Genomic DNA, 27,061 nt, shown 5'->3' on the forward strand with positions numbered 1-27,061 from the left:
ATCGTCATATTACAATTATTAATCTTACATAGCCACAATTAGATACATTACCACATCGCTATACAGCTGTGTTTAAAAAAAAGAAAAATAGTATTAAAAATAAGTTGCGTCTTTCTTTCACTCGCTTCCAAAACAAATGCACGCGCTAGCCAGACACGGGACGAGACGAGACACGAGGCGGTGGAAACACTACCGCTTTTGTCCACAGGGGCCGCCAGAATCAACACAAAATGAAAGTTTCTTGTAGTTGCTTTCTGTTCATGATGGGTTAAAGTATGGGTTACTGCAGTCAAGTTGATGGTGTATTCATAATGTCATCCTGTTTAACAGTCATGAGGCTGAGACTGACTGCCAAAGTGCAAGTTAATGCACAGCAATAGACCTTTCTCACAGCAGACATTTGGCTTGTCAAACAGAGGTGTAAAAAAAATAACTATCAATGGCCGCTTTCTATTTAGGTGTGCAAGTGTCAGGGGTCTGGTATAGGTCTGTTTCACAGCAGATATTTTGACATCTCATAGCAGTAAGAGCACAGTTGTTACTAATAACATGAATTATGGCTCTGTTCCATTCAAGTATCACACATCAGTGACCCAGCATGCTCAGTGCCAGGAGCCTGGAATAGGCACACCTAAGTGGAGCAATCAGTGTTACACATGTGCTTTTGCTGCTATGACATGTCAAAATGTCTGATGTGAAAAGGACCTGTTGTGCATGCTAGCTAGTTATTAGTTGGACCTGTGCTAAATGTCCTCCATGTGATAGGCTTATTCCTGTCTCCTGACTCCTGCATTATACTGCTTTATCACTGAAACAGACTATGTCAATATCAGATACACACCAAAGAATTATTGTCATTACTCTATAAATTAATTGGAAAGTCACAAAATTGGTGTGTTATATGGCAACACAAGTAAATTAAATAGTATGACTCAAACCAAGTATAGCTTGTCATTAACATGTCAGTTGTCTGGTGGAGCAGTGATAGCAAGTTGGCATGTATATACAGTACATGTATCTGTCTGGGACTTGCTTGTCTTTCACATATTCTCAGTGCTCTCATTAGCTACATCTCAAACAACGTGTCTGAATGTATGCAATAGTTGCCTTGGACTCTATTTTCGGTGGTAGCAGGGACATGAAAATAACCTCCACCTCATCCGTTTGCAAGGCACAACACTGTTACTGTTAGGTGTCTCCCGGCAAATAGGCAGACATTTTTCTGACTGAAAACAAACGTTGGAGCCGGAAGTCGTAATATTTTGGCCGCATCTTATTGGCGGAGTCGATGACTTCCTGAAACAAAATGGTGTGAAAAATGCGTTCATTTTTACCTGCCGTGGCCGAGCAGCTTTTCCGAGATATTCAAAAAACATACCAGGAAACGTCTCAAAGTAAGACGAAATTGGTATAAGGAGATAAATGTGACCCTGGACTATTTCAATGTTAAAGTAGCTGTAGCATTACTAGCTTGGTGATAGCAGAATGGGACTTGCTTCACTTTCTGAGCAAACTTGACGTTAATTATCCTTTGTCAGAAAGGAAGAGTTAACTTTTGTTTTACAGCAAATAAATGCAGCTGTCGTTACTATGCTCCACAGTAACGTTAATGTATCATTTGGTAACGTTACATTTTGACTTGAATGTTGTTCCAGCGTTTTATAACGATGTAGTTTAATACTTGGGCTGTAGGAGGCGCTGCTGCATCATACTTCTACCTTTAGACCATAGTCTTTTCTTTAGACAGCACACTTAAGTTACTATAGACTAGTACAGGCTTACACACCTGACAAGATAGACCTTCCGGAAAGTACAGGTGTAATTAATAACATTAATAATAGCTCTTCTATTTAGGTGTTCATTTCCAGGGTCCTGGTATAGGCCTTTTTCACAGCAGACATTTTGACTTGTCGTAGTTGGAAAAGCTCAGGTGGTACTAATAATACTAATAATGGCTATGTTCTGTTCGTGTGTCCCAGTAAGCCATGACCCCGAAACAGAAGCAAGCAGCTAAATGAAATTCAGCTGTCATATTTTTTATTATTGACTCCTGTGCTGTGAAAAAGGCTTATTGGGATACTCAGATGTTACTGATCCATCATTTATGTTATTTGTTGCTGTGAAAAATGCCCATTGGTAGTTTTATGAACAACATGATGAGACTGACATATCACTAACCCATCTTCATCACTAGGCTCTCAAATTGACAGATAACATTACAGTTATTGAACTTTAGTTAATATAACATAGTTGTCCCTCATCAGTTTTTGTCTGACAGGACATGAAATATGGGAATGTTATGCCACAAAAAACTTACAACAAAGTTTAGTGTATATTGTCCATAAAGGATCACCTCCTGCCAAGCCCTAAATCCCAATATTACTTGTTATGCCTCAGTGGACTTTTATTACCATTAGTCAATGATTGTGGTTTATCTGTACTTTGTCATTTTTTAACTACCAAGCTGAAGAACAGCTTCCGGAAGAGCTGGTTTAATTTGTTTACTTAAGTCACGTTAAGGGACTAAACAATACTACAGGTTTGAATACGTGACGAGGCCATCTCAGCAGTTGCTTTTTTTTTTTTACCATTATTATCTGAAACAATCATTATACTTGAACCCACAATTGTTTGGCCATCAGCTGTCCTCTCTACCCACCAGGCTGTTGCTGGATCATTAGGAGTGGATAGAAAAGTATGGGTTTGTTTTTACTTACAAATGTTACCATTATCTAAACTAACAGTGTTCAGTATGAACAGAAAATGAACCTTAATACTACCTGAAAAGCAATTACTAATTGCACCCATCAGATATATGTGAAGTAGAATGGACTGAAATATACAGTGCTTTCTAACAGTAGTAATAATGCATCACAAAATGAAAACATGCATTCATGTCTGGGCATAGTTCTCCAGTGGCTCATAAATATTTTTTAAGAAGCAAACTCAAGCCAAACAAGATACACGAGAAGTAAAGGTTCTGTCTTGTAAACAGATTTGAGATACTGCAACTACAATGTTGTTGTTTTTTTATTTAGTTAGACAGGTTGTCTGAGACAGCTAGTGTTTTGATAGTGATTCCTCATATTGTAAACTCTGAACAGATTCACTCAAGTAAAGCATGGATACTCGACCTAATTTTTCTATAGGAAATTGATTATTAAGAAATTACTTTATTTTTCTCTTTTTTGCAGTTCCTGATGACCTGCTTATTGCGTAAGTATCAATCTTCTTATTCCCATTACCCATTAACTTCCATCACAGCTATTTTTTTTACATTATATTACTAACTCTGCCACCAATGATATTATTTTGCTGTCACTCATAAAAGTTTTGACTTTAAGGCTTTCCATAAATCTAGTTATCCTCCCCGGTCTGAGTCATAATCTAAGTAAAAAGGTCTGCACGTGGCGAGTTTTACAGTCTGGATTTGCCAAAGTGACTTAAACTGAGACACAGTGTCATGATGCTGCTTGGCGTCTTTACTGAGACATTTCCTGGTAAAGTGTTTTGAGTTACTGACAGTGATGGGGTGCTCACTGTCTGGATCAACATGGCCACATCCTGTTTGTCGGGAAGCCTCTGGTTTAGGGGCTCTTCATCACACTTTGTGGTAATTCACAAGCAGACATCATTCCATTTTTATATTTATCTCCCAGTTTCTCTCATCTCTTCCTCATAGGCAAAAATCTGTTGTCCACATTAATGATTGCATGTAAAATGTAATTAAAATCTAACAAATTGAGTGATTTGAAGTTTTTGTTTTACATTAGAAGAGTTTTGTCTGATGTAATGCATAACAAGGGATCACTGTTTATTGCTTTGAACATCAATATGATCATTTTACAAGGTATTTTGCATCTTTTTGCAATATCGTGATATATATTGATATTAGAATAATATTCTTAGTGTATATATTTTGATTTCAAACCAGTCACAGTGTGAGTAATTTTTGCCTTTTAAATATAAGGTTTTGGTGTTAGTCACCTAAAATTAAAGAGCAAGAGCTTCACTCTAAATTCACGATTGTGTGAGGATTCAACAGTCATACAGGAAAGAAGTGACTGTAAAAGAGGCAGATATTTTGGTACTTCTACCAACAGTAGCCACAAAAGTCAGCTCCACAGCGGGCTGACAAAATATGCTTTTTTAATGAAAAGCGCCGCCACAGACACACACACACACACACACACACTGGATTGTTCATAAATAAATTGGTCTAATTTGTACAATGTGTTTTATCTGCATACTTACTCATATCTTTCAGGCTGAAGTTTGTCTTCGGGCCTTGTGCACTTCAGGCTTTGGACCTTGTTGACCAGCATTCAGTCACCTGTCTGTCATCTCCCAGTGGACGCAAAGCCTTCCAGGTCTGTCATGCTTCTGTCAACTCTGTACCTTTACACACAGTAGACCTATTTGCACAGTTTATATACTATAAATTAACGGTTTGCATTCTAACATTAAGTCATTGCCACAATACATAATTAGTGTGTGCAGGAGTATTCTCATTCCTTTGAATCAAACTATTGGACATCAGGATTTTCTGCCCCAATAACTAGTTGATTGCATGTTCACACTGTTTTCTGATTCCTGGTAACCCAGGAAAGTGCAAGACTAAAGGTGTTCAGTGGGGTATCTCCATTGTGGGGTATCTTTGTTTTGGTCCAGTCTAGTTGCAGTCTTAGGGTCTGAGAACCTGGCGTATAATGTTTTATCTCTAAAGATACTGTGATTCAAACTAGTTAAGAATCAAATTTTTGATCTCTTGGCCTATAGAATCCGCTCAATCAGCTGAGGGTCAAAACATTTTCGATCGCTGTTCAGTGCCATGATGTCCACACCAAGAAAAGGACATGAGTTGATGTTATGTTAAAGAAAAGCTGTGACACAATTTGGATACTGTATTTGTAGTTTGCAGTTTTTGATTCAGCGTGTTTTAAATCCTAATCCTGCCATGTGACATTTTATAATGTCTGTGGGTTATATTATAATATCTCATTACAAACGTGTCACTACAAACCTTAAAAATAGGAGTTCACTCACTATTTGTTCCATAATGGAGTGGACTCCTTGATTGAGTTCTTAAATCTGCATATTATCAAAAGCACGTTACAGAATATTACCAATGTTACCAAATTACTTTAATGACTTACTTTTAAAATTCTAGGTGGAATTTGCATTGTGCCCCCCCCCCCCCAAAACCTAACATGGCAGCGGCAGATGGCCGCCCACCATTATGGTTCTGTCCGAGGTTTCTGCCTGTTAAAAGGAAGTTTTTCCTTGCCACTGTCGCCAAATGCTTGCTCATGGTGGGAATTGTTTGGTCTCTGTAAATAATATTATAAAGAGTACGGTCTAGACCTGCTCTATAGGAAAAGTACAATGAGATAACTTCTGTTATGAATTGGTGCTATATAAATATAATTTAATTGACTTAATAACAAAGAAGAATGAAAACTGACTTGAGTCATCGTGTCTCAAAGTTAAAAGTTAATCTCAATAGTACATAGAGTGACTTGTGGTGGGAGAAACAAGTCATTTCACTGAGGTTGTGGTCATTGTGACCCAAATTTCCTGTAAACTCCTTCAGGCTTCTGCAAAACAGTTCTATGAAAGGAACTGTAAAATACAATGCAGCTAAATAAAGACATGGATTCTGTTCTGTTAGGACACTTTCAACTCAATTGTTGGTATCTTAATTGTTTCACTTCATGTCCCTCAAGGCTGTCTGCTGTGGTGCAGCAGCATGTATTGTAAATGATTAATGTAATAGTTTATTTTTATTCTCTTCTGAAAAATGCTTTTTTATTTTTTTATTTTATCTTGTTCTTGTTTTCTGGTTGTTACTAGTGTTTCTCTGAGAACAAATCTGGTACAGAATAAGAGATTTATGAAATGTTTTTTATTTTTCTTCTTATTGGGGGGAAAAAACTTGCACAGTACAAATCATATACATTCAACTTATATTTGATAAATTTGTCATATTTTATATAGATTTTTGTCCCACTGTGATGTAAAGATTTTAGATTTTTCTGATGAACCTGCATACATTGAGGGATTCCAAAAACATCTTGTTTGTACTAACTGAGGTCTTAACATTATATCAGTCTGTCATAGAGCAGAAAAGATTAGTCAATTAATCGATTAGTCTGTCGAAAGAAAATTTATCTATTACTATTCACTATTTTGATAATCAACAAATTGCTTTGGGCTCTGGGAAGTTGTGATGAACATTTTTCACTACTTTTTTTACATTTCATGAACTAAACAATTAATCGATTAATTGAGAAAATAATTGACAGATTAATCAATAATGAAAATAATTGTTAGTTGCAGCCCTAGTCTGTCCAGACGAATGTCATTTGATTTTATACTAATCTTGCTTGTTAGACTGTTTGCATGTGTCTGAACCTGTGGGAAGGTCACACGTTTCTCCCTCTGGGCTCTGCTTTATTGCTCTACTGTTTACTTGCTGCTCTGCAATACTTCAGTTTCAACTTCAGTCACACATACAGACGCTGGCTGCCACTCACACACAGCTGTTGATTAATGGCGGATAAAACAATTGTTAAAAGAATAGTTCACCATTTTGGTAAATACATTTCTTCATTTCTGCCAACCAGCACCCCTAACACTCACTAATTAACACATTAGATCTTGTTTGTTTAATCAAAATGTAAAAACGACAAGTTGCTGTTTTGTGGTGGGTTATGTTTTGGACTATTTCTTGGCCAGGTGCAGTGACTTCCTGGAGTCTCCGCAGGTTGCCTGGTAACTAGTCCTGGCAACTTGTCATTTTTCCACTTTCGGTTTTTGTACAGATTAAACAAACAAGATATAAGGTGTTCGGTAGTGATCTTAGTGGAATTTGTTACTTTCAGACAGGGCCAGGCTAGCTCTTTCTCTCTGTTTCCAGTCTTTATGCTAAGCTAAGCTGTCTGCTGGCTGTAGCTTCATGTATAAATCTTCATGTATAAATGAAATCCTGCAGCAGAATACTGGCCATCATCTTGTACTTTACACTTATTTTAACTTATTTTAATTTATACTTATATCCACTTTTTACTTAATTTATCTTACCTGTATTATAGTGTATTATATTCTGATTGCTTAGTACTTCTATTCCTGTGTGCATTGACGTGATAGTGAGCAGCTGTAACGAAAGAGTTTCCCCTCTGGGATCAATAAAGTATTTCTGATTCTGATCTATTAAAAGTATGAGAACATGTAACAGAACATTTCTTTAAATAATCCAGAATATTTCAGTAACCTGTAGTTTTCAAAGGCAACCCTTTAATGTTTCAGACTAATACAACCAAGCATTGTTGACTGTGGTGAGAGAGAAAATGGTTGCGTGCATTTGATGGAATATGTGAGTATTTTATGGATAGCTTTGAGTAACTAGAGTGTTGATTTTTACCTGTCAAGCTACTTGGATTTGTCTGAGTTAAAGATTTCCATCCACCTGCAGGTACAGGTGGGAATAGAATTACATAATGTGGTAATCCACATGACATCACTGGGAAATTTATTTTGTGTGTTGCTCCTGTGATCTGTTTTATGTTTTAACAGTTAGTGATGCATTAAGTGAGACTTTAGTTTACACAGTGTCAAATATTTAGCTTAACCCACTCTCTGACTCTCTGTTTAAACTTGACAGTGAATGCTTCATTAGGCAGCTGTTGAAAACCAAACAAGCTCTTCCCACCTAAATATATGAAACCAGAATATAGCTAGCATGGCATTAGGTCTCACTTTTAAGAAAGAAAAGTTGGAGGAACGTAAATGAAGATGTCACTCTCAGGATCAAAGGTCGAGTCATGACAGCCATGTCCTTTCTTGTTGGAGGGCTGTGTGTTTTTCCCTCAGGTACGTAGACCATTATTGGGCAGCTTGTGACAGCACTGTGAGTTAGACGAACGTCGTTAAACCTCTGGAAGAGAGTGAAGGTAGTGACGACATGTTGAGGAGCAGTGGCTCATTTAAAGATAACACGTCACTGCAGTTAGTCATCCACTTCTCAAGACTCCTTACAAATTTCCTTTAGGGTGGGGGAGAGGATACAAGAGCAGGTCATAAAAAATAATCTTGACAAAGCAGAAATTAATCATCAGATTTATGTTTGGGATTAAACTATATTTTTAGACAAAATAGAATATTGAGTTTACTGGAAGTACAGCGACTTGCGTGCTAACTGGGTGCCGTGCCAGAGAGATGCTGAAATAGTTGATAAATGAACAAATGTTGCCATTTTCGTCATTTTCTGTTAATACACTGTTTCCTTGGGACACAATAGACTTTCTCACGTTGTTGTGGTTATTTGGTCCCCTCTTTCCTCAAAAGTTATGAATTACTCATGAGAACTTGGCATTTCACAGCTGGGATTTTTCACCTTATCTCATTACTAACATTCAGTGACCTTTTCATAGGCAATGGTGTATCGCAGCCTGTTGGGAAACAAGAAGTAGTGAGTAGTGTATTCTCAACAGTAATGAGACATGAACACTCTGTGGATGGTCGTGTTCAGTCTTTTACGCAGCAAAATATTGAGGTTGCTGTTGATGACAGTAGTGCTTAAACAGTTGATTAAGTAGTTGACTGGCATTATTCGACTGTTTTGATAATTGATTAATCATTTAATTTGCTTCTGCTTTGTGTAATCATAAATTGAATATTTCTGGGGTTTTGGACTCTTGGTTGAAAAAAACAGGCAATTTGAAGATTTTTTCCTGATATTATATAGACAAAAATACCTTGTTTGGGGCTTTTCACTGCACTGTACAGTTGCAGGATACAGTAGAATAAAAAGATAGTATGACTTTTTATGTGCCTCAGATCCTGTTTGACATCGCTGATCAGATATGATGTTTGTCTATGGCCAACAGAGCAAGAATGACTTCATAAGGTGGTGAAAGGGGCAGTTGTGATGATGCTGTGCTAATGTGAGTGCCTGGTTGCAAGGAGAGGCAGCTGAAAGGGCTCTCATTTGATCTTTTCTCCAGTGGCATTAGTTTGCCAAACCATTCTCCTGACTGGAATGTAAAACAAACTCTATGTGGCTTGTAGGAAGGCTTTTTAGCACTTGAACTAGTTCATCAGCACACACAAAAGAAACGGGCAGTTATTGAAGCCTTTTGATGCTGTATTAGTTAGCCATTTGACTCATAAGAGGCAAATATACAGTATGTTGGAGTACAAATACAGGGGTTGTGTATGTCAGTGACTTCCCAGAGCTTTAAATTTCCCTGAAGACTTGTTTGTGGTGTGGAACCAGTGGCCCTCTGGCTCATGACAGCTTCCAGAGAAGTATTCCCATGAGAGCCAGCAGAGACAAAGCTATGGTGAGGCTTTAACTCTCACTGTTCCTTCTGCAGCGACTGGCAGATCTTGATGTATAGTGTCGTTCTGAGAAAACCCTGGATCCCTGCCTATAGTTTGGGGTGTCTGTTTATGATGTTAGCTGCCAGCTTTGCAGTTTGAGCTGCAGCAGAGCCACATAATCTATGATGACAGCAGAAAACAAAAAGGGTCCAAATGTGAGCTGGTTTTCAATAAACTTGGCTCTTTAGAAACTGTAGTGGTCCTTGGCTTGGTCTCCACAGTTTTACTGTTTCCATCCTGATCCTGCTGTGCATGGTGCTTTATTCATCTTTACTCAGAAGTCCATGTAATTGTCTCTTTTGTGCCTTATTTATAATGAAGTGTCACATTTTAAGAAATGAGAGGTTTTTACTTTTGTAGGTCACAGGGAAAGGTAATTTATCGAAGCTCTGGAGAATAATGGAGCCTGCTCTGCCATCTCGGGAGGCATTAGTTATTGTGACGTGTCAAGCTAATCCACCAGTTTAATGTCCTCATGTGTCATGTGCATGAGGACGAGATTTAAATCACTGTCTATAGGTGGGAGTGAGCGCCAGTGTCCTGGACAGGAGGTTCTGTCAGCCGAGGCCATTAGACACCACAGGTTGTTTAAAAATGCATTTTTTCTATCTCGTCTCCTCCAAATAACTAATGTGAAATGATGAGGTTGGTGGAAGCAACCTCACCTTCAACCCAGCCACCGTCACTTCTATGAAACATTTAAAAGGAGAGAACAACCAAAAACAGAATTCAAGTTGGGATATTCCAGTGATTTTGTACTGTAAAGTCAATATCTTAAAAGGACTCTGCAAGCTGGAAATGAGGCTTCAGATGAAGACGTTTTCAGGTGACATTAGCTGGTATAGTGACACTGAAACAGTGGCTGACTCTGCGGGCTTTGAGATATTACACCCAAATCAGTTTTTTATTTGAAGGGAGCTGTGAATTAGAAGATATGCCTATATCCCAGTGACTTTACACATGAAGCAGCTGCAAGGCTTGTCTCCAGATGACAACATCATCACTATCCCGTCTCTCAGCTGTGTAACTTATGGACAAAAAGTTTAAAATTCACAAGTATAGAATTATTGAAGTTATATGAAAATTAAAAAAAGAAAAATCAAAGAAGAGATTTGTTTTCACTTTGACATTTAAGAGTTTTTATGCCTCCATGCCGCTGATAGCCGTGGCCGGAGGCATTATGTATTCGGGTTTTCATCCATACGTCCATCACTTTCTCATGAACGCGATATCTCAGGAACATCTTGAGGCAATTTCTTCACAAACGTTCACTTGGACTCGAGGATGAACTGATTAGAATTTGGTGGTCAAAAGTCAAAGGTCACTGCAACCTCACAAAAAACGCTTCTGGCCATAACTCAATAATTGATGACCATATTTCACAATTGGTCGGACAATGAATACTGTAGGTGACAATAGGTGACTCAAAGGTCATGGTCTCTGTGACCTCAAAATTACCTTTTGGCCGTAACTCAATTATTGATGTAGTAATTATGACAAAATTTTACACAGATGCTTAATTGGATAAATGATGAAGTGATGACATTTTTAACCCCAAAGGTCAACTTCACTGTGACATCATAATGTCCTGGCAAAACACTTTTTTTGGCCATTATTCAACACCTAGCCAATTATATGCTAATCAGGTACTTAACAGTGATGAGGGAGGTGCAGCCAGAAATCAATAGGCCTGATTACTGGGCCATCATGGAAACAAAAGGTGAGTTTCAGGTGAAACTAGGCAGGGTAAACAGCAGACACTCAGGAAGACTCTTCCCTGAGGGCAGGGCCTAAGCAACACAGAGTAGCTTAAATTTCTGAGTTCTCAGACCATTTCAACAATTGAGAATGACTTCCGGATGGGAGCCGAAACGTCATGATTCTGAAAACAGTGTCCAGATGACTACGACTGAAACCTTTTCTACGATTATCCAACACCATAACTCAGGAACAGAAGGGGAGATTGTAAACATATTTCACAGTTGGTCGGACACTGAATAGGTGACACTTTTGACTCAAAGGTCAAAGGTCATTGTGACCTCAAAATAGGTTTTTAGCCATAATTTAAGAATGAAAGGGGGCGATTCCAGATTTCTCACACATGTTGACTGGGATGACAGCAATGATTAAACAATAACTAGTACAGCATGGGCTTTCCTCTATCTCGTCCATTCTGTCTTTAACTTTCTGAATTTCGAGTGTCATCAGAATCACGTGACTGTAGGCCTGTCACGATAACTACTTTTGTTGGACGATAATATTGTCCCAGAAAAAATTGCGATAAACAATATTATTGTCATTTTAAGACCATTTTATGCCACCGACATAATGATAATATAATAGCATAATAATGCATGTACATCCTTTCAAAAAGCAATTAACTTTTAAGCTGCCTGAGCCCGGCCCATGGTGTAACTCAGACAGAGAGCAGACGACGAGAGGACAGAAGCAGCGCGACCAGAAATGACAGAAAAACTCAGGCTCAGGCTTTGCGCCTAAGTCTTATAATGTAGGGAAAACCCCTGCTGTTTATTCTGGCATCATGTTGGTTAAAATGTTGGTGACATTCTTATCCAAATAAACACGCATGTTAACAATATATATCGTACGATATATGGACATGACCTTGATCATTTTTGCTGACCTCGATAAGTCGATAAAGGCCTACGTGACTGTAAACAACGTATTGGAGCGCGCCTAGCTACTCGTGGTCCTGTGAGTGAGTGAGTTTCACCTACAGCTCATAGAGAGGCTTTGCATTTAAAAATGCCAGGAGAAAAAAGCACCAGATTTTGTGTAGCTATACGCTATAAGAATCCATCTTTACATAGTAATCAAGTACATGTATACCTGTTTAGCCAATACATCCATGATAATCCTTCATTAATCAGTGTAACAATGTATATTCACTGGAATCAGACAAATGTATCATCAGTATAGTGATAACTTCTATTAAGCCAAAACATACACATACCTTTTATTCAATTCCTTCCATGTATTCACTATATACAGTATATGAGTCTGGACGGACACGGATCCAAACTGCAACTTGACTGTTTGGCGGAGGCATACAACCGCAGGGCAGTAATTCTAGTTGTTTTTGTATTTACTGTTGCTCAATGTCAAAACAGAATGATTCTATGCACTGTGAAAAAAAAACTTGATTTAGTCGATTGTGACAATCAACTATTTGTATTTGTTGTGGAAAGAGATGGAGGAGATTGTGAGGTAAAAAATAAAAGAGAGATTTACTTGGAAACATGTTCATGTCTTCAGTACTCTGATTCTTGTCTGGACTAGTTAAGGGACATTTGGTATGCAGCAAAGAGCTTGTTTTCCTTCATGCCTTTCCATGCCTTTACTGTCTCCACTGCTCCTCAGCTGCACCACAAACAACTGGCAGCCAATACAAAAAGCGATCATACTTAATAAGTGAATGTCCTCTCCTAAAGAAACAACTTGCTCTTGTCTATGTGTATGATCTTTCAAATAAGGTCAATACACACAAGCTTTGCCACATATTTAAATGTACTTTGCATTAATCTGTTGCAGGTAATGGGAGGCTCGGGGTGTTTGTACACTTGCTTTGTGTCCTGTCACTACTGCCTGTGCCCGGCCTTCGCCTACACCGTGCTCCGCAGAAATGAGGGCCTGCTGGTGAGTCTCAGACAAACTGTTACACACCACGCAGTGCTCAAATACTGTACTTAAGTACAAATTTGTGGTACTTGTACTTAACTTGAGTATTTCAATTTCATGCAACTTTATATTTCTACTCCACTACATCTCAGAGGCAAATATATATTATTTGTCTGACAGCTTTAGTTACTAGTTACTTTTCAAATTGTAATTGTTCATACCCTCCCTGTCCAGTGAAAACCATGTATCTCCAAATTTGGTGATTTTGAATTTTTCCCTTGGATTAGCTGGAAAATGAGTCTGTTTTTCTGAGCTCATGTAAAGTTGACTTTTTGGAGATACATGGTTCTCACAACATGTGATGATCTTATAGAATATGATGCATTGCTGTAGATTAAACTACCTAACAGTATATAAAGGAGTAAAAATGAGCTCAACCATAAACATCTACAGCAGTAAAATGCAACATACACTGTTAAAAGAAAAAATAGATATTTTTGTAGATATTTTTATTTTTTTCCAAGTAAGGAATCACTTAAAGTATCATGACGCATCTGTCCTGAAACTCAGGAACCATGAAAAGTCAGAGGTTCTTCAAAAAAAGCATTTCAATGCTATTTCGGGCATTTTACATATTTTATAATTTTATAAATATTTCACATAAAAAAGTAGAAATGATGTGTACATTGCTGTATTTTTAGTACAGTAACCCTACACGCACTACAGTAACCCTACTTAAAATCACATTTAATTTTTGTTGAGACTTTATGATAAATATTTTGTGTGCATTTTCACTCAAAAGAGCACCGTCCTTTACTGCCATATCTACAACCTCCACCTATAAGACAGTAGGGGAGTAGCCTTTATGTAGCCTGAGAGGTAAAACCCAGGGCACTAAAAGTCCCCAATAACTTTGGTCTGCTCTTAAAGCTTATCGCAGTGAGCACAACAACATATCAACATTTTAACATTTCCTCTTTTTCTCATCTGGATTTGGACAACTGGACAGTGAGAAGACACTGTTTAGAGAAATTTTAGTGAGTGACTAACTGAAACTATAAAAGTGTGTGGAGGTTCGGGGGTGGGGACCCCAGTGGTCCCCAGTGAGAATTACACCCTGCTGGGGTTGAATTCTGTATGAACACACATGTATGTTACACAGTGCATACAGTAGCATATTTACCCAGAGACACATGAAAGCTGTTTCACAGCCGTTGTGTCGTGTCAGTCAGGCGTGAATCCTGGAGAAAACCAATGACTATTTAAAAGTGAAAGGAAACACACGTTGAAATGTGTGTAACAGATGTATTGTCCTGTCTGGTCACTGAGGAGTGTCTCCGCTCTGACTGGCTGTCTTTGCTCTAAATATCTGCGGCCTCCGCTCCTGCTCCAAGTATCAGGAAGACTTGTTTCCCTGGAGGATGCTGCTAAAATCAGTGTGAGAAACGGAGAGCTGCAACAGACCGTGGAGACCATGAGATCATCAGCACCACTGATATCATTCCCCATGAAAACACACTGAAGACAGAAAAAGAAAACTATTCACTGCCTCATCAAACTCTCCAGCACTTTTATAACTAGCTAAATGTAGCTGGAGTCAATTTTGTGTCGTTTCATGTGTGGAAGCTAACATATAGTGCAAGATAAGGCTTATTTTGGATCAAACACTCCAGTCCCAAAGTCAAAACCATACGACACTCTAAAGACTCTGAGTTTGACCATAAAGTCTGCAGTCCTCCCCCGCAGGAGCCACTCTGTTCATTCAGGGGCTCTGCAGATTCCAACATGACTGGATAAGGCCAAATCAGGGCCATACTGTAGGTCAGAGGACAGATAAAGGAGATCTCCTACAAACAGCAGACAGCCATGTGCTAATAAACGACAGGAGTCGACAGGAGAAGCTAGTAAACAAACGTCTGTACTTTTGTCCTTTTCACCACACTTTGACTTTGGCTCATTGTTTATGTAAAACACTGATCCACAGGCGTGTTAGTGTGAAGGAAATTTCATTTATAATGCATGCATGGCTGAGGGTGAAAACTAGTCAATGATTAACATGTTAATGTTGATAATGAGTGTGTTCAGTGACACATACACACAAATGCAGAACTGCAGGGCTTTTTGTCATGCAACATACGCATTTAGCTACTGGAGTAACTATGTCTTTTTCACCACAAACACTCCATTTGGAAAATAATACAAACTCATAACCCTCTTAATCACATGTGCTTTTCATTTTTAGAAATGTTTATAATTTTATATAAATATTGGAAATTGTTCTGGCATTTGCTTTGTGACTTTTACTCTCGGATTGAAAATTACTCAGTGGAGAATTCCCAGCAGGTCAGAGCCAAGCAGCTCCTTTCTAGTCTGGTGTTTACATGAGACCTTTGAATTTAAATTACTAAAGGGTCATTAGGGCTTCATTTCTGTGTCATTAATCACATCGGTGCCTGTGTGCCTGTAATGAATCAGTGTCTGTGCTCTTTTCTCTCAGTGCAAACATATCCTGGCCATCTACCTGTGTCAGGCCATGGGTGTGACTCAGCAGGAGAGTGTGTCTGATCAGCAGATGTCCATGCTGCTCAGCGGGACAGCAGCCCTGTGACACCCAGGTATGTTCAGATGGACCAGCACGCCCTTGTGGACCCTCTTGGATGAGAGCCGATGTTTTATACGAACACTTGAGGTCACTGGGGAGAGGATCGGCGCACAGGAAAATTAAAAGGGTTTCTGATCTTTCATATGTCTCTCTGAAAGACACCAGATGTTGCTTTATTTATTTTTTCTTCTGGAAGAGCTCTGAATCTGTTTCCAGTGGAACGTCATCTGTTCATTGAGTATGTGCGGCTTTATTTTTAGGTTCTTTTTGTCTGAGGCTGCATCTATCAGGGAAGTAGTGAGTGTCTGCATGCTGAAGTTACTTCAGAAACATTTTAAAAACATAAACAATTTTTCCAATGTGTCATTTGTAAATATAAATTCTCATGTGATTTAAAATTGAAATTTTAGGAATAAAGACTGATCTGTAACAATATAAACATTGCCTTTATTAACAAAATAATTCACCATACATACAGATTGCATCATGTTAAATAGCGGTATAAGTTCGCAGTTGTAGTTTTGTTGAATGAAAGAAAAAATGGCCTCTGGAAAGGTTGAACATCAGCTTGACCACAGTAGATGTTTTTCCTGATTAGTAACGACACTATAGCACACTGACAGATAGGTACTTCGGAATGAAAGGCAGGAATGTTGAACTAGATCAACTTGTTATTGTCCGTCTTACCTTTAAATCGCAAAAGTTTGACATCAATTAATAGCTTGTAGAAAGCTGGACACCTACAGTACTTATTTTTACACATCAGTCAACAAAGACAATAATACAACATTACAGTGCAGTTACAGTATAGATGTCTCCATTGGAATGTACTAAAACTTTGGCACACTCCTGTATTTTAGCCCTTGAAGTTAGTCAGAGGTGGTACACTGGACACAGCGGTGAATGTGGAGAGATAGTGAAGCAGTGGAGGCAAATGCCCACTTAAGAACACTTGTTAAACACCAGTACAACATGGTTCAACACCACCAATGAAGCACACCAAACGGGAAATAATCTGAAATGTCAGTGCAATGTGTTCTCATTTGTGTAGTGAAGGCTCTCAGGTGACCAACTTCACCCTCATTTTTTCACATAAAATTACGACACTCCAAACTGACGATTAAATTCACCAAGACCTTTTTTGTGATTCATCAGCTCTCGCCCCTGTCTTCAGTTTTATTAGCTCAACAGGAACACGCACAACAATGCTAACCACCACACCCCAGCAGAAAAGATGCAAGGGGTGTGGTGGTTAAAGGTACTCAGCAAGATTTGACTTAGTGGAAAGCAGCGTTGCAGCTGTGTTGCTTCAAACTATGATGCTGCATATGAGCACCATGAAGTGCAAAGAAGTAAGAATTTGCCTCTCAGAGAACATTTCATTAGTGTTACCTGCTTCACTAAAAAAATATCTCTCTATTTGGGTTCAACTGGACTTAAGTGTTTATCAATCGCATATATTTGCGAGCACAGAAGAGTAAGGAGTGTTGGCTCACTAGGAGTTTGATTAAAACGAGTCTTCAGTGCAACATATTTTAGAGATTTCATCCTTAAAACTGTATTTTTTTCATAAATGAAACAGCTCATCTCAGTTCAGTCAGTGACTTCAGCAGCTTGTGGAGGACTGAATGTGCTAACAGGGCAGATGAGAGCCTCAGGATCCCAGCTGAGACTGTGTCTGACGGGAGATGGGTTGTCAGCTGGAGTCCTAAGGCAGGTGTCATTCATATATGCCCAACTTAATCAAAGCAATGGTACTTTATGCTTGCAAGCCACTAAATACATGTGTACCAGACGCTTGGATGATGAGTAATAATGTAAATTGCACTGATTTTGAAGTATCAAATTTAACTTACAGCATGTCTTCACTTGTCTTCTCTGTGCAGATGCCATATTTCTATAAAGGGTACAATCAGTTTCCCACTTCCTGAGCTTTGGTCTTGTTAATATGGAAATGATATGAAGCACCACTGCAAGTGTGTGTTGCTAAACTACTTATGTGTGGGTCTGCGTGACTGAATCAAACCAGCTGTTCATCTAGTAGCTACTAAAACGCCTTCCTCTGGCTCTTAGTCACAGGGCTCAAGATCATTTTTCTTGTGCATTTTCCCCATTGTCTTCTAATTTAGTTGTATGAGAGTCCCTGTAGACTACTGTGTCCCTCTGCCTGTACACACACATTTCGTGGAGGATTCACTAGTGCAGCAACAGGAACACTTGCAAACACTGGCACTTTTAAGCAGCAGCTCAAGAACATTTCTGCAATACAAAAGTATTGTATTGACAAAAGGAAATCTGTACTTCTTTCTGAATATTGAGCCTGTGATGGTCATGAGTAGGAGTTAATTTTAAAGGATCACAAGCCAAAGATAACCATGGATGTAGACTACTACTATTGTACCTTTCAAGGTCCACAAATACAGAACTAGCCACACAAAGTTTTTTGATCTTTACATTCTCAAAGATAAGGTTTTGTAATAAATAAGTTAATAAACACTGGCTGAATGTTGACAATATAAAATAGGGCAAAAAAAGAAGTGTTATGAGTTGTAACAGGGTGGATTCAGAATGATAAATAGCATTTTAGAATGTAGCAAAGTTTGGATCCTGTTCACAGTCCTACAAATCCAGTTAGCTTCAACACATTTTTTAAAATCAAAAATCCTTCACAATACAAAAGTTCTGTAAGACTCGTCATTCAACATTTCACTGCTTGACCCCTGATACTCGGCACAATTCATAAATAAATGTCCACATTCAAGGCGTGTTTGACATCAGTCCATCTTCACATATCACACCCTTGTTCTGTAAACATTATAAACCTCAGTGAAAATAAAATTCAAGACTGAAACAACAGAGCTGACACACATAATACTCCTCCTCTGTCACGAATCTATAGCAGAGGGTCAATGGTCATGTGGATCTGGTCTCTGTTGCGTCTGCTGCCGTTGGAGCTGAGGTACAGCTCCTCCCTGCGGCACAGGACGTGTTGGGCCAGGATCTTGCGGAAGGTGTTCCTGAAGTCCTGGATGCGGTAAGCGTAGATGATGGGGTTGACCGCGGAGTTGGCATGAGACAGAATGATGGCCACATACATGACAACCTCCGGCTTATGCATCTCCCTGTAAAACAGCGTGAGGCAGTTGAGGATGTGGACGGGTAGCCAGCAGATGGCGAACAATCCCACTATGATGGAGAGGGATTTGGCGGCCCGGATCTCCTTCTGCAGCAGCCCGTGGTTATGGCTGTCCCCGTTGCCCACGCACTTGAGCTCGATCTGTCTCAGCTGCTTCCTGGCCACGGTGAAGATCTTCATGTAGATGCCCAGCATGAGAAGCAGAGGCAGCAGCACACACACAAAGAAATTAAAGTAGACCATGTAATGCATGTCCACCACGCTCTCAAAGAAGCACTTGAGCTTGCAGCTCCGTAGTAAGTCTCCTCCGCCCCTCAGCCCCTCCTTGAGGTCAGGGTTTGTAGTGTTGTCCACCCCAGAGCTGCCGTTCTTGCAGCTCGAGTACTTCAAGTTCCAGCCAAAGAAGGGGATGAGGCCTATGACAAAGGAGAGGATCCATAAAATAGCGATGATCTCTCTGGCGGTCTTTCCCGTCATCAACTCCTTGTACCTGGAGAAAACACAGCAGAGGTTACTGCCTTAATAATGTTCCCAATGTGGAAGTTTTGGACAAATGTCACACTAAGTAGGAGGCTCCAGAGGTTGAGTCTAGCCTAGCTATAATAGATACAAATACATCAACATGGCAAAAATACAACATAGTGCAAACATGAATGAAACATTACAGTGTTTGAGTGAAACAAAAGGTCAACCTTTTTTGCGTGTTTTTTCTGTGATCTAATCATTGTATGATGTGAATGTTAGCCCACGTACCTCATGATTGTACCTACCTACCCATACCTGCATCTTTATTTCATTTTCTTAAAGTCTCAAAAAAGCTAGGAGGCCAGCCTTTTTTTTTTTTTTTTTAGTATTTTCTGACTTTTAAGTAGACTTAATGTTATTGATCAAGAAGTTCCTGTCCTGAAAAGGATTTGAGCCAAAATTCACACTACATATTTTGATGGAAAGTAATGCACTGGAGAAGCACCCACAGACAATGTTGATCATTTGTTTTGCTCATAGAAAGTGAACTGGTGTTGGCTTTTGATTGTGCAGTTTGTTGGTGTGGCCTAACACTCACATCACAGTATTCTTATGTAGCTGCTTCTGTGTTGGACAATGAGAATGATGAAGTGAATTGATGTGCATTTGGTGCATTCAAGTGTTGTAGGAAAGACCGTCTAAGTGTTTATTTATTTTATTTCCAACAAACAACAGAAGACATCACAAACAAACATCCAATCCCCTACCCACAGCCACATCAACAAGACAAATGCCGCATTCAGACCGACTTTAGCCCTGCATGAAAAACATTCAGCCCTCATTGGGAAGGAACCAGTCCGTTGGTGCAGCAGGGGTGCCAACGCATGATAAGAGTCTACGGCCACAGTGAGTCTGTACAAAATTTCATGCCAATCGTTCCAATAGTTGCTGAGATATTTTAGTCTGGACCAAAGTGGTGGGCCGCCTGACAGACTGACATTTCCATCTATAGGGCCATGCCACTAGCATGGCTAAAAACATACACAACAAAACACAAAAAGTCACAGAGGTCAGCTTCAAAGCCTTGATTGCTTTGTTATTGGAAAAAGCTACTAAATTAATTTTGACAATGACGTTTGGGCCGTTTGGTTTCCAGGTTTGGTTTTCTGACAAGATGCAACAGCGTTTGTTAACAACACTAAACATCCTAATGATGGACCTGACATCCTAATGTCAGAGCTTCACGCTAGCGCATGAATGCACCACACAGCCACAGAGCAGTTTGTGTTCAGTGTTTGCTTCCAATTAGTTTGAACACACAAAATCCTGATGAACGAACCTTAGATGAGTTTAGCTGGACTTTTATCATCCCAGTGCATCCTCTCATCCTGTCATGTGGACTTGTGGGGGAGAATATACTGAATATGCTGTGTGGAGACTACACCCCCAATTCAATTAAAAAAGGAAACAGCTTGTAAACGCAACAAAAAAAATACTAAGTAAATGGAAATAGCTAAAGGGAGTGACATCCCAACCCAAGAAATTAGGTTGTCTGAGTCAGTGTCTTCGTTTAAGTCTCTTCTCAAAACACATTTTTATCTGAAATCGGATCCTGATTTTACCTGAACTGGCTGTGTATTTTATTGCTTTTGTGTATATTATGTGTTTTATTTCTTGTGGTATTTTATTTCTCTTGTTGTGAAGCACTTTGTACTTTGTTTTGATAAGTGCTCTATAAATTAAGTTTTATTATTATCCCATGTTGCTTTCCATGTAATTTTCACTTTCCATGGAAATATGGTGGAACACACTGCAAGATGAATGAAATGAGTCTGCTGCTATCTCTGACAGTATCTCACATCCTGTCACCAAAATTCATACAAAAAAACATATTGCTAAAACGACACCCGCTTTCACTTGAGGTGTGAGGCTGGTTGCGATTCAGTCAGTGGGACACAAACCACGCAGACAGAGCATGAAGAATTGAAAATGAAAGAAGCCAATGAAACAGCACTGAAACAGACTTTATTTAGACACATGACCTTTTGTTATACTAGTTGTATGTCATGTTTTTCACTATTGATAAAGGATGAATGCTGAGTATTAGATTGATTTACACTGATTCAGCATGTTTCCCATTAAGCCATCGCCTCACTGAAATATGATATGAGATTATGAACAGCAGGTGCACAGAGGCTGCGGATGAAGATGCAGGGCTGACTCACACGAGTGTCGTCCTGACCGTCCCCATCATATGAACTGCGCTTGAAGCAAAATGAGTTATTTCCTCAAAGTGATTCAGGCGAGCGACCGCGTGGTGATGACTCATACACATGCTGGAGATGCCACAAATAATCCATCTCTACAGCTACACAGCACATGATCACACCAGATCAGAACTTAAAATTTGACTTTTGTAGTTAACATAATGATCATCATTAACCATTAGTTCATGATGGAATAATCATTGGTACATGATTAATAAGTAATGTCTTATACATTAGTCTGTCATGTCATTTACTAGCCATTAGCCAAGTTATCATTGATAAATCATTTGCAAATGATAAACAAATCAGTTATGTGATTAAAACATTTACTAATCACTTAATTGTGAATGATTTCTAAACGTTGATTATTTGTTGATGGATAATAAAATATTTATTAATTATTATGTTTAAGTTAAAACAACACTCACATATCCCCATGTGTAGATGCAAAGAGTTATTGGTTGCTGTAATCATTCCTTGTGTCCACAGTGGCTGTGAACCCTTCATAATTCAATTCCAATGAAAGCGATGGGAGACAAAACCCACAGCCTGTCGTTCTGTGTAAAATTGTATTATACAGTTCAACCAAAACTCATATGAGGCGTCAGCAGTTACATTGGAGTAATGTTGGAAGTGATTGCTTCACAGCCTGTATGGACAGGAGGAACAATTAGAGTGACTAATAACTCGTTCAATGTACACATGGGAATGTGAGTATTGTCTGTCTGTCTGGTGTTTCACTTCTCTCTACTTGTACATTGTTAGCGCTGTAGACTCTCGCATCCTTTGACAAAAGCCTGATGTTGAATGCAAAAAGACATTATCAGCATTATTTGTATATAATTTGTCTAATCTTTAGTAATATATTTGTAAATACTTATTATTGTACACATTGTACATATTGATAAAATTCTATACTTTACCACTACTGTTTGTTTGTTTTTCTTGTTGTTGTTGATGTTGATCATGGACAGGTGAGTGGTGTTCTGCATGGGTACGTGCAGATAGTGCTGCGTTGAGTTAGGACAGTGTTTATCGTAATGAAGGAAAATGTCACCCAGTGCAACAGTATCGCTCTTTTCTGTGTTTTTGACAGTTTTTGTAGTTCTGTGGCATGGAGATATAAGCAATGTCCCCATTTCATTGTTGGTTTTGGGTTCTTCATGGGATTTATATATAAATAAAACAATAAAATAAAGCCAGCCTCATCCCATAAGGGGCTGCGAGAGATTAGAGTTAGGCTATGAGGAAGTGGGTTCAACTGGCAGCAAATGCCACTGACTTTGACAACAGAGGAAGGAAGTGAATGCAATCAAAGACGTGGGTTCAGATACGGAGAATTTGCTAGTAAAATGAAAGTTCTTAATAATTAGCTCAGTCTACCTCTGAGTAGGCGTTCAGCACAGCCCTGTGTAATAATAATTATAATAACCCCAACAGCTCATTGTTCATCAGTGGTGTGCGACGTCCGGCTCTGTCCTGCGACGGCCTGCAGGGAGCCGAGGGGTCGCCCCGGGGGCCATGAATAATACAACACTCTGCCCACAGAGGGAGGAGAGGACGCTTCAGAGCTCACAATGACCTGCGTGCCTCACGTCTCCACACTTTCCCCCTGTTCCTCTCCATCTTCTACTCCCTCCATCTGTCAATCGCAAAAACAGCGGGCCACACAGGGTCCATTTCCCAGAGGATCCATCGCCTCCGTCTCTTTCTCTGTTTGGAGGCAGGGAACGGGCGAGCGGCTGAATGGATTAGTTCTGGCATGACGACAGCATGCTGGCATCTATCTTTGTTTTGCTTTCTTCCCGGGCTCCATTCTCCATACATCCCTTCTCTTCTCTCTTTGCTGAGCTTCCGCCTGGGGCCACAGACCTCAGCCAGGCCACACACACACACACACACACACACACACACACACACACACTCACTCTAAATTCTCAACATCCGCTTGAATCCGGCAGTGTCTGCAGTCCTGCTTCAAAAACAATCTAACAGGTGGCTGTTCATACTGACAGCACAGGGTTGTCACCCAGCCTGTCTGTGTATGCAAACAGCTCTGTACAGCATTTGCATTATGAATTGTATTTGTGAGTATCTCTCTGTAAAACATGGTAAAGGCAAATCGAGAATCAAACAATGTAAACACAGATTTGAATTTGTTTTCACAGTCCGTTGCGGAGGGAAAGATAGGGTAAGTACTATCCCAGAGTGCAACAGTGTGTCTTGCTTTTAACTCAACAACTACACTTGTATGTCTCGTTTTGGTCCTTGTCGGCTCATTACTAAAGTCATACTGAGCCCCTCTAGGCCTAATAGGTGGTTTTCTTTCACTCAGAAAATGGAGGCTGTGGTTAGCTTCACTGCAGTAATACAACCTGCAGCCAGTAATCGTTGTGGGTTTAATCCTAACTACCTTCCACTTCAACAGCTCTATGTGAAACAGAAACAAAGACAAGAAGAAACTGTACCATAAAACGATGAAGCTGAAATCTGTTGAATCAGCAGCCGGAGGTGAGATGATGCTTACTGTCCCTGACCACAGTGAGGCAGTGCTGCTGGTGTGGGTGTGGGCAATCCTGTGAAGTCTATAATGTGCTAAAGGTTATTTGAAAGCTCCAACAGGACAGAGGGACAAAATAGCCAGAGGGTCTTTTACTGAGAAGCGCAAACAGGGAAGACGGGGGCTCAAAGACAGCGTTGAGTGGGTGTGCGGCTCTGTCATCTCACGGGGTTTAAAACATCTTGCTCTGGCCTTTCACTTCTGCTTAAAACATCTGTGAAAAGACTTTCATCTGAGAGAAAACAGCAGCCCCAAAGGCCCGCAGACTGACCAAACTCACACCCACACACACACCAGCACACCAAGTAATTTCAGTTGAACACACTGGTGTTATTATCACGTGTGTGTTGTGAGGGTGGGAGCTGGCCTTTTCAGAAGAAACTATAAAATGTCATGTTGAAAACCTTTTTACAGAGAATGTTAGCATGTTGCTGGTTTAATGGCGATTCAAGTCAGAGTTTTCTGCTTAACGAGGTAGAATGAGGTGGGTTAGGGTTTGGTTTCCGTCCGTAGGTCAAAAATAGAAGCACAAATGGGGATTTTACAAGCCACTTGTTTGGTGGCAGACAACTTTCAACCCAGACTAGTGTCAAACTGTCCTTTCTTGCCAGTGTTTGAGCCTAATGGAAATGACATCGCAGCCCCATAGCACAAACAGCCTCCAAAACCACATTTGCTGCAGTGAGTGTTGCCTTTAAAAAACAAAACAAACTGACAACTCCCTGACGTGGTGAAATGCCAAAAACAACACCACCTGGTGACAGACAATTCCAAGCTGATAATAAAGTTTTTATTCTTCAATTCACGGAAATATCAAGCCGCACTGTTTCCTCTGGCGGACTGTGGACATGCTCAGAGGCTGCACAGTGGAGCTCAGTGGCCTTTGCCATCAGGATCAATGGAAAGTGACACACTGTGGCTGGGTATTGATCCAGCGGCTTCTCCTGGCCAGTCAAATCAAATAGCTGCGTGACAGATCTTTGCAGCTCTTTATGAGCTGCAGGAGGCGTCCCATGACATGCCTGCTCAGCATCAAGAGTTAGCAACTGATCAACCGAGGAAAATTATTCAATATAACTCAAGTACTCAGATACAAATTTCTTGGGTTTCTACTGCTATGTATGTATGTAAAGGTGGCTTTACCTCAACCCTTTAGATTATTGAATCAAGGTTAAAGAACATCTATTTCAAAGTGTTTGCTAAGTCTGTCTCTAACACCAGATTTAAATAATGTTTAGAGAGGTGTTCAGGGAGGTATTATCTGATTATCATTAACCGTGCTATTTTTACACAAGGCATTAAGCTCCACAGGAAATCATGAGATCACAGAGCTGATACTGATCTTCAGCTTCTGAATTCACTTATTTTCCATAAGGGAGACATGTCATTATTTAGGGACTTTTATGAAGATAGGATGAAAGGAACTCAGTATTTTTGTGCTTATTTAGCACCCTGTGTATTAACAAGTAATTAAACAGCCAGGACACTTCAAGTTACAGTCCTGTTGATAGACGGGTGGTTGGTTTCCAAATTGGGATCCAAGAACCTACAGGGTCCCCTAAAATTAACTTAATTCCCTTTGATTGATTAGAAGAAAGCAAAATGAGTTTTAAAGAGTGACTGTTCTAGTCTTCACCATTATCGTCAAACCTATAGGAGTGATCTTATCAGATTGGGAGACGACAACAACACATTTTAGATGAATTTCACATCAGTGATAAAAACAAATAACTCACCTCAGAGGAATTTTGACGGCCAGATATCTATCAATTGCAATAGCAAGAAGACTGAAGATGGAGCTTTGTGTCAGTACCAAGACAAAACATGCCAGAAAGAGGCATCCATAGAAGTCCAGATGTATGCCGATGCTGATGGTTATGGCAAAGGGGATGGCGAGGCAACCGACCAGAATATCAGCCACAGCCAGAGACACCAGAAAATAGTTGGTGGCGTTCTTCAAAGTGGTGTTGATGGCGACGGCCCAGCAAACCAGTATGTTGCCGGATATGGAGAGAACAGCAATTACTACTTCAATCACGATGTAGAACGTATTCATCTCAGCAAAGTGTGTTAAAGGACTAAAACCTGCAGGCTGTTCACAGAGAAGACGGTCACCCACAACACTGCTTCTAGTCCCAGAGGAGTAAAGAAGTTTTTCTGCTGTAATCCAGGAATATTCCACAAGTGTGAGCTGCAGAACCAGCCATCTGCTGAAAAGAAAGGAGCTGATTTCATATTCATATTAAGAAAAAGCAGCAATTTACTATGCCTGCATCGCAAAGTTGACAAAAGCTGCAGTAGCATAAAATCATAAAACAGATATGAAGTCACTTAACACTCACCTTAACGAACCTGTACATCGTCTCTGGATGTTTTCACATCAACAGCGACCAATCTGTGGAGCGTTTAAGCGGCATCTGTAGATCTGTAGCGCAGGCGGGTGACACAATTCCCCCTCCGACAGCAGTTTTGAAGTGGCGAGAGAAACGCAAGAAGAAAAGGGGGGGGAAAAAACTAAATTTCACAGAGAAGCTACGCCCCAAACACACACACGTACACACTCACTCACTTGCGGTTACAAGTAGCATGATATGGGTAGAATCCCCAACGAGCGTCACCGGTCCGCAGTGCGTAATTACGCGCCAATTATACAGCATCCAACGACGCCTCCACGCGCTTTGTGTTAAATGAAAATGAAGTATTGTTTATACAACACACCCGTGCACACCAGTGACTCAGTGGAGGCAAAAGCAGAGTAGAAGGTCGTGTTTTTTGTATGGAAGTCAGTTTTAAAGAGAAGAAAGTTGCAAAATATTTCAGAAAACAGAAGTGATTTTCATTAGGTGCTTTCTTATGCTGATCACTAAACTCACCACATGATCAAGCAGAATGGTCATAAATGTTCGTCCCTTACTGTTTCAAGCCTTTGACTGATCCATTTTTAATTCTCTTCAGACTCATTTTATTGTATTTAGATATTTCAGTACCTGCTGCCACTGAAATGTGTT

At 39.8% G+C, this 27,061-nt stretch overlaps 2 protein-coding genes across 3 annotated transcripts; one reads left to right on the forward strand and one right to left on the reverse strand.

Moving 5' to 3' along the window:
- Positions 1-1,255: 1,255 nt before the first annotated feature.
- zswim7 (zinc finger, SWIM-type containing 7) lies at positions 1,256-16,060 on the forward strand. The gene is made up of 5 exons (XM_044222128.1): positions 1,256-1,394; positions 3,195-3,216; positions 4,268-4,370; positions 12,937-13,041; positions 15,521-16,060. The coding sequence occupies exons 1-5, from the start codon at positions 1,319-1,321 to the stop codon at positions 15,629-15,631; spliced, it is 417 nt and encodes a 138-aa protein (XP_044078063.1). The 5' UTR covers positions 1,256-1,318; the 3' UTR covers positions 15,632-16,060.
- adora2b (adenosine A2b receptor) lies at positions 16,053-27,044 on the reverse strand. Of its 2 annotated transcripts, none has more exons than XM_044222119.1 (3): positions 26,396-27,044; positions 25,790-26,260; positions 16,053-19,251 (listed from the first exon to the last, which is right to left on the reverse strand). In XM_044222119.1, exons 2-3 carry the CDS (start codon positions 26,107-26,109, stop codon positions 18,519-18,521), a joined length of 1,053 nt encoding a protein of 350 aa, XP_044078054.1. In that variant the 5' UTR covers positions 26,110-26,260; positions 26,396-27,044; the 3' UTR covers positions 16,053-18,518. The 2 variants fall into 2 exon arrangements, with proteins under 2 accessions (XP_044078054.1, XP_044078055.1); XM_044222120.1 differs by having other exon boundaries at positions 25,790-26,263; positions 26,396-26,413.
- Between the last annotated feature and the right edge of the window lie 17 nt (positions 27,045-27,061).

Source organism: Siniperca chuatsi, linkage group LG14, assembly GCF_020085105.1.
Source record: "Siniperca chuatsi isolate FFG_IHB_CAS linkage group LG14, ASM2008510v1, whole genome shotgun sequence".
In the NCBI taxonomy this organism is placed as follows: Eukaryota; Metazoa; Chordata; class Actinopteri; order Centrarchiformes; family Sinipercidae; genus Siniperca; species Siniperca chuatsi.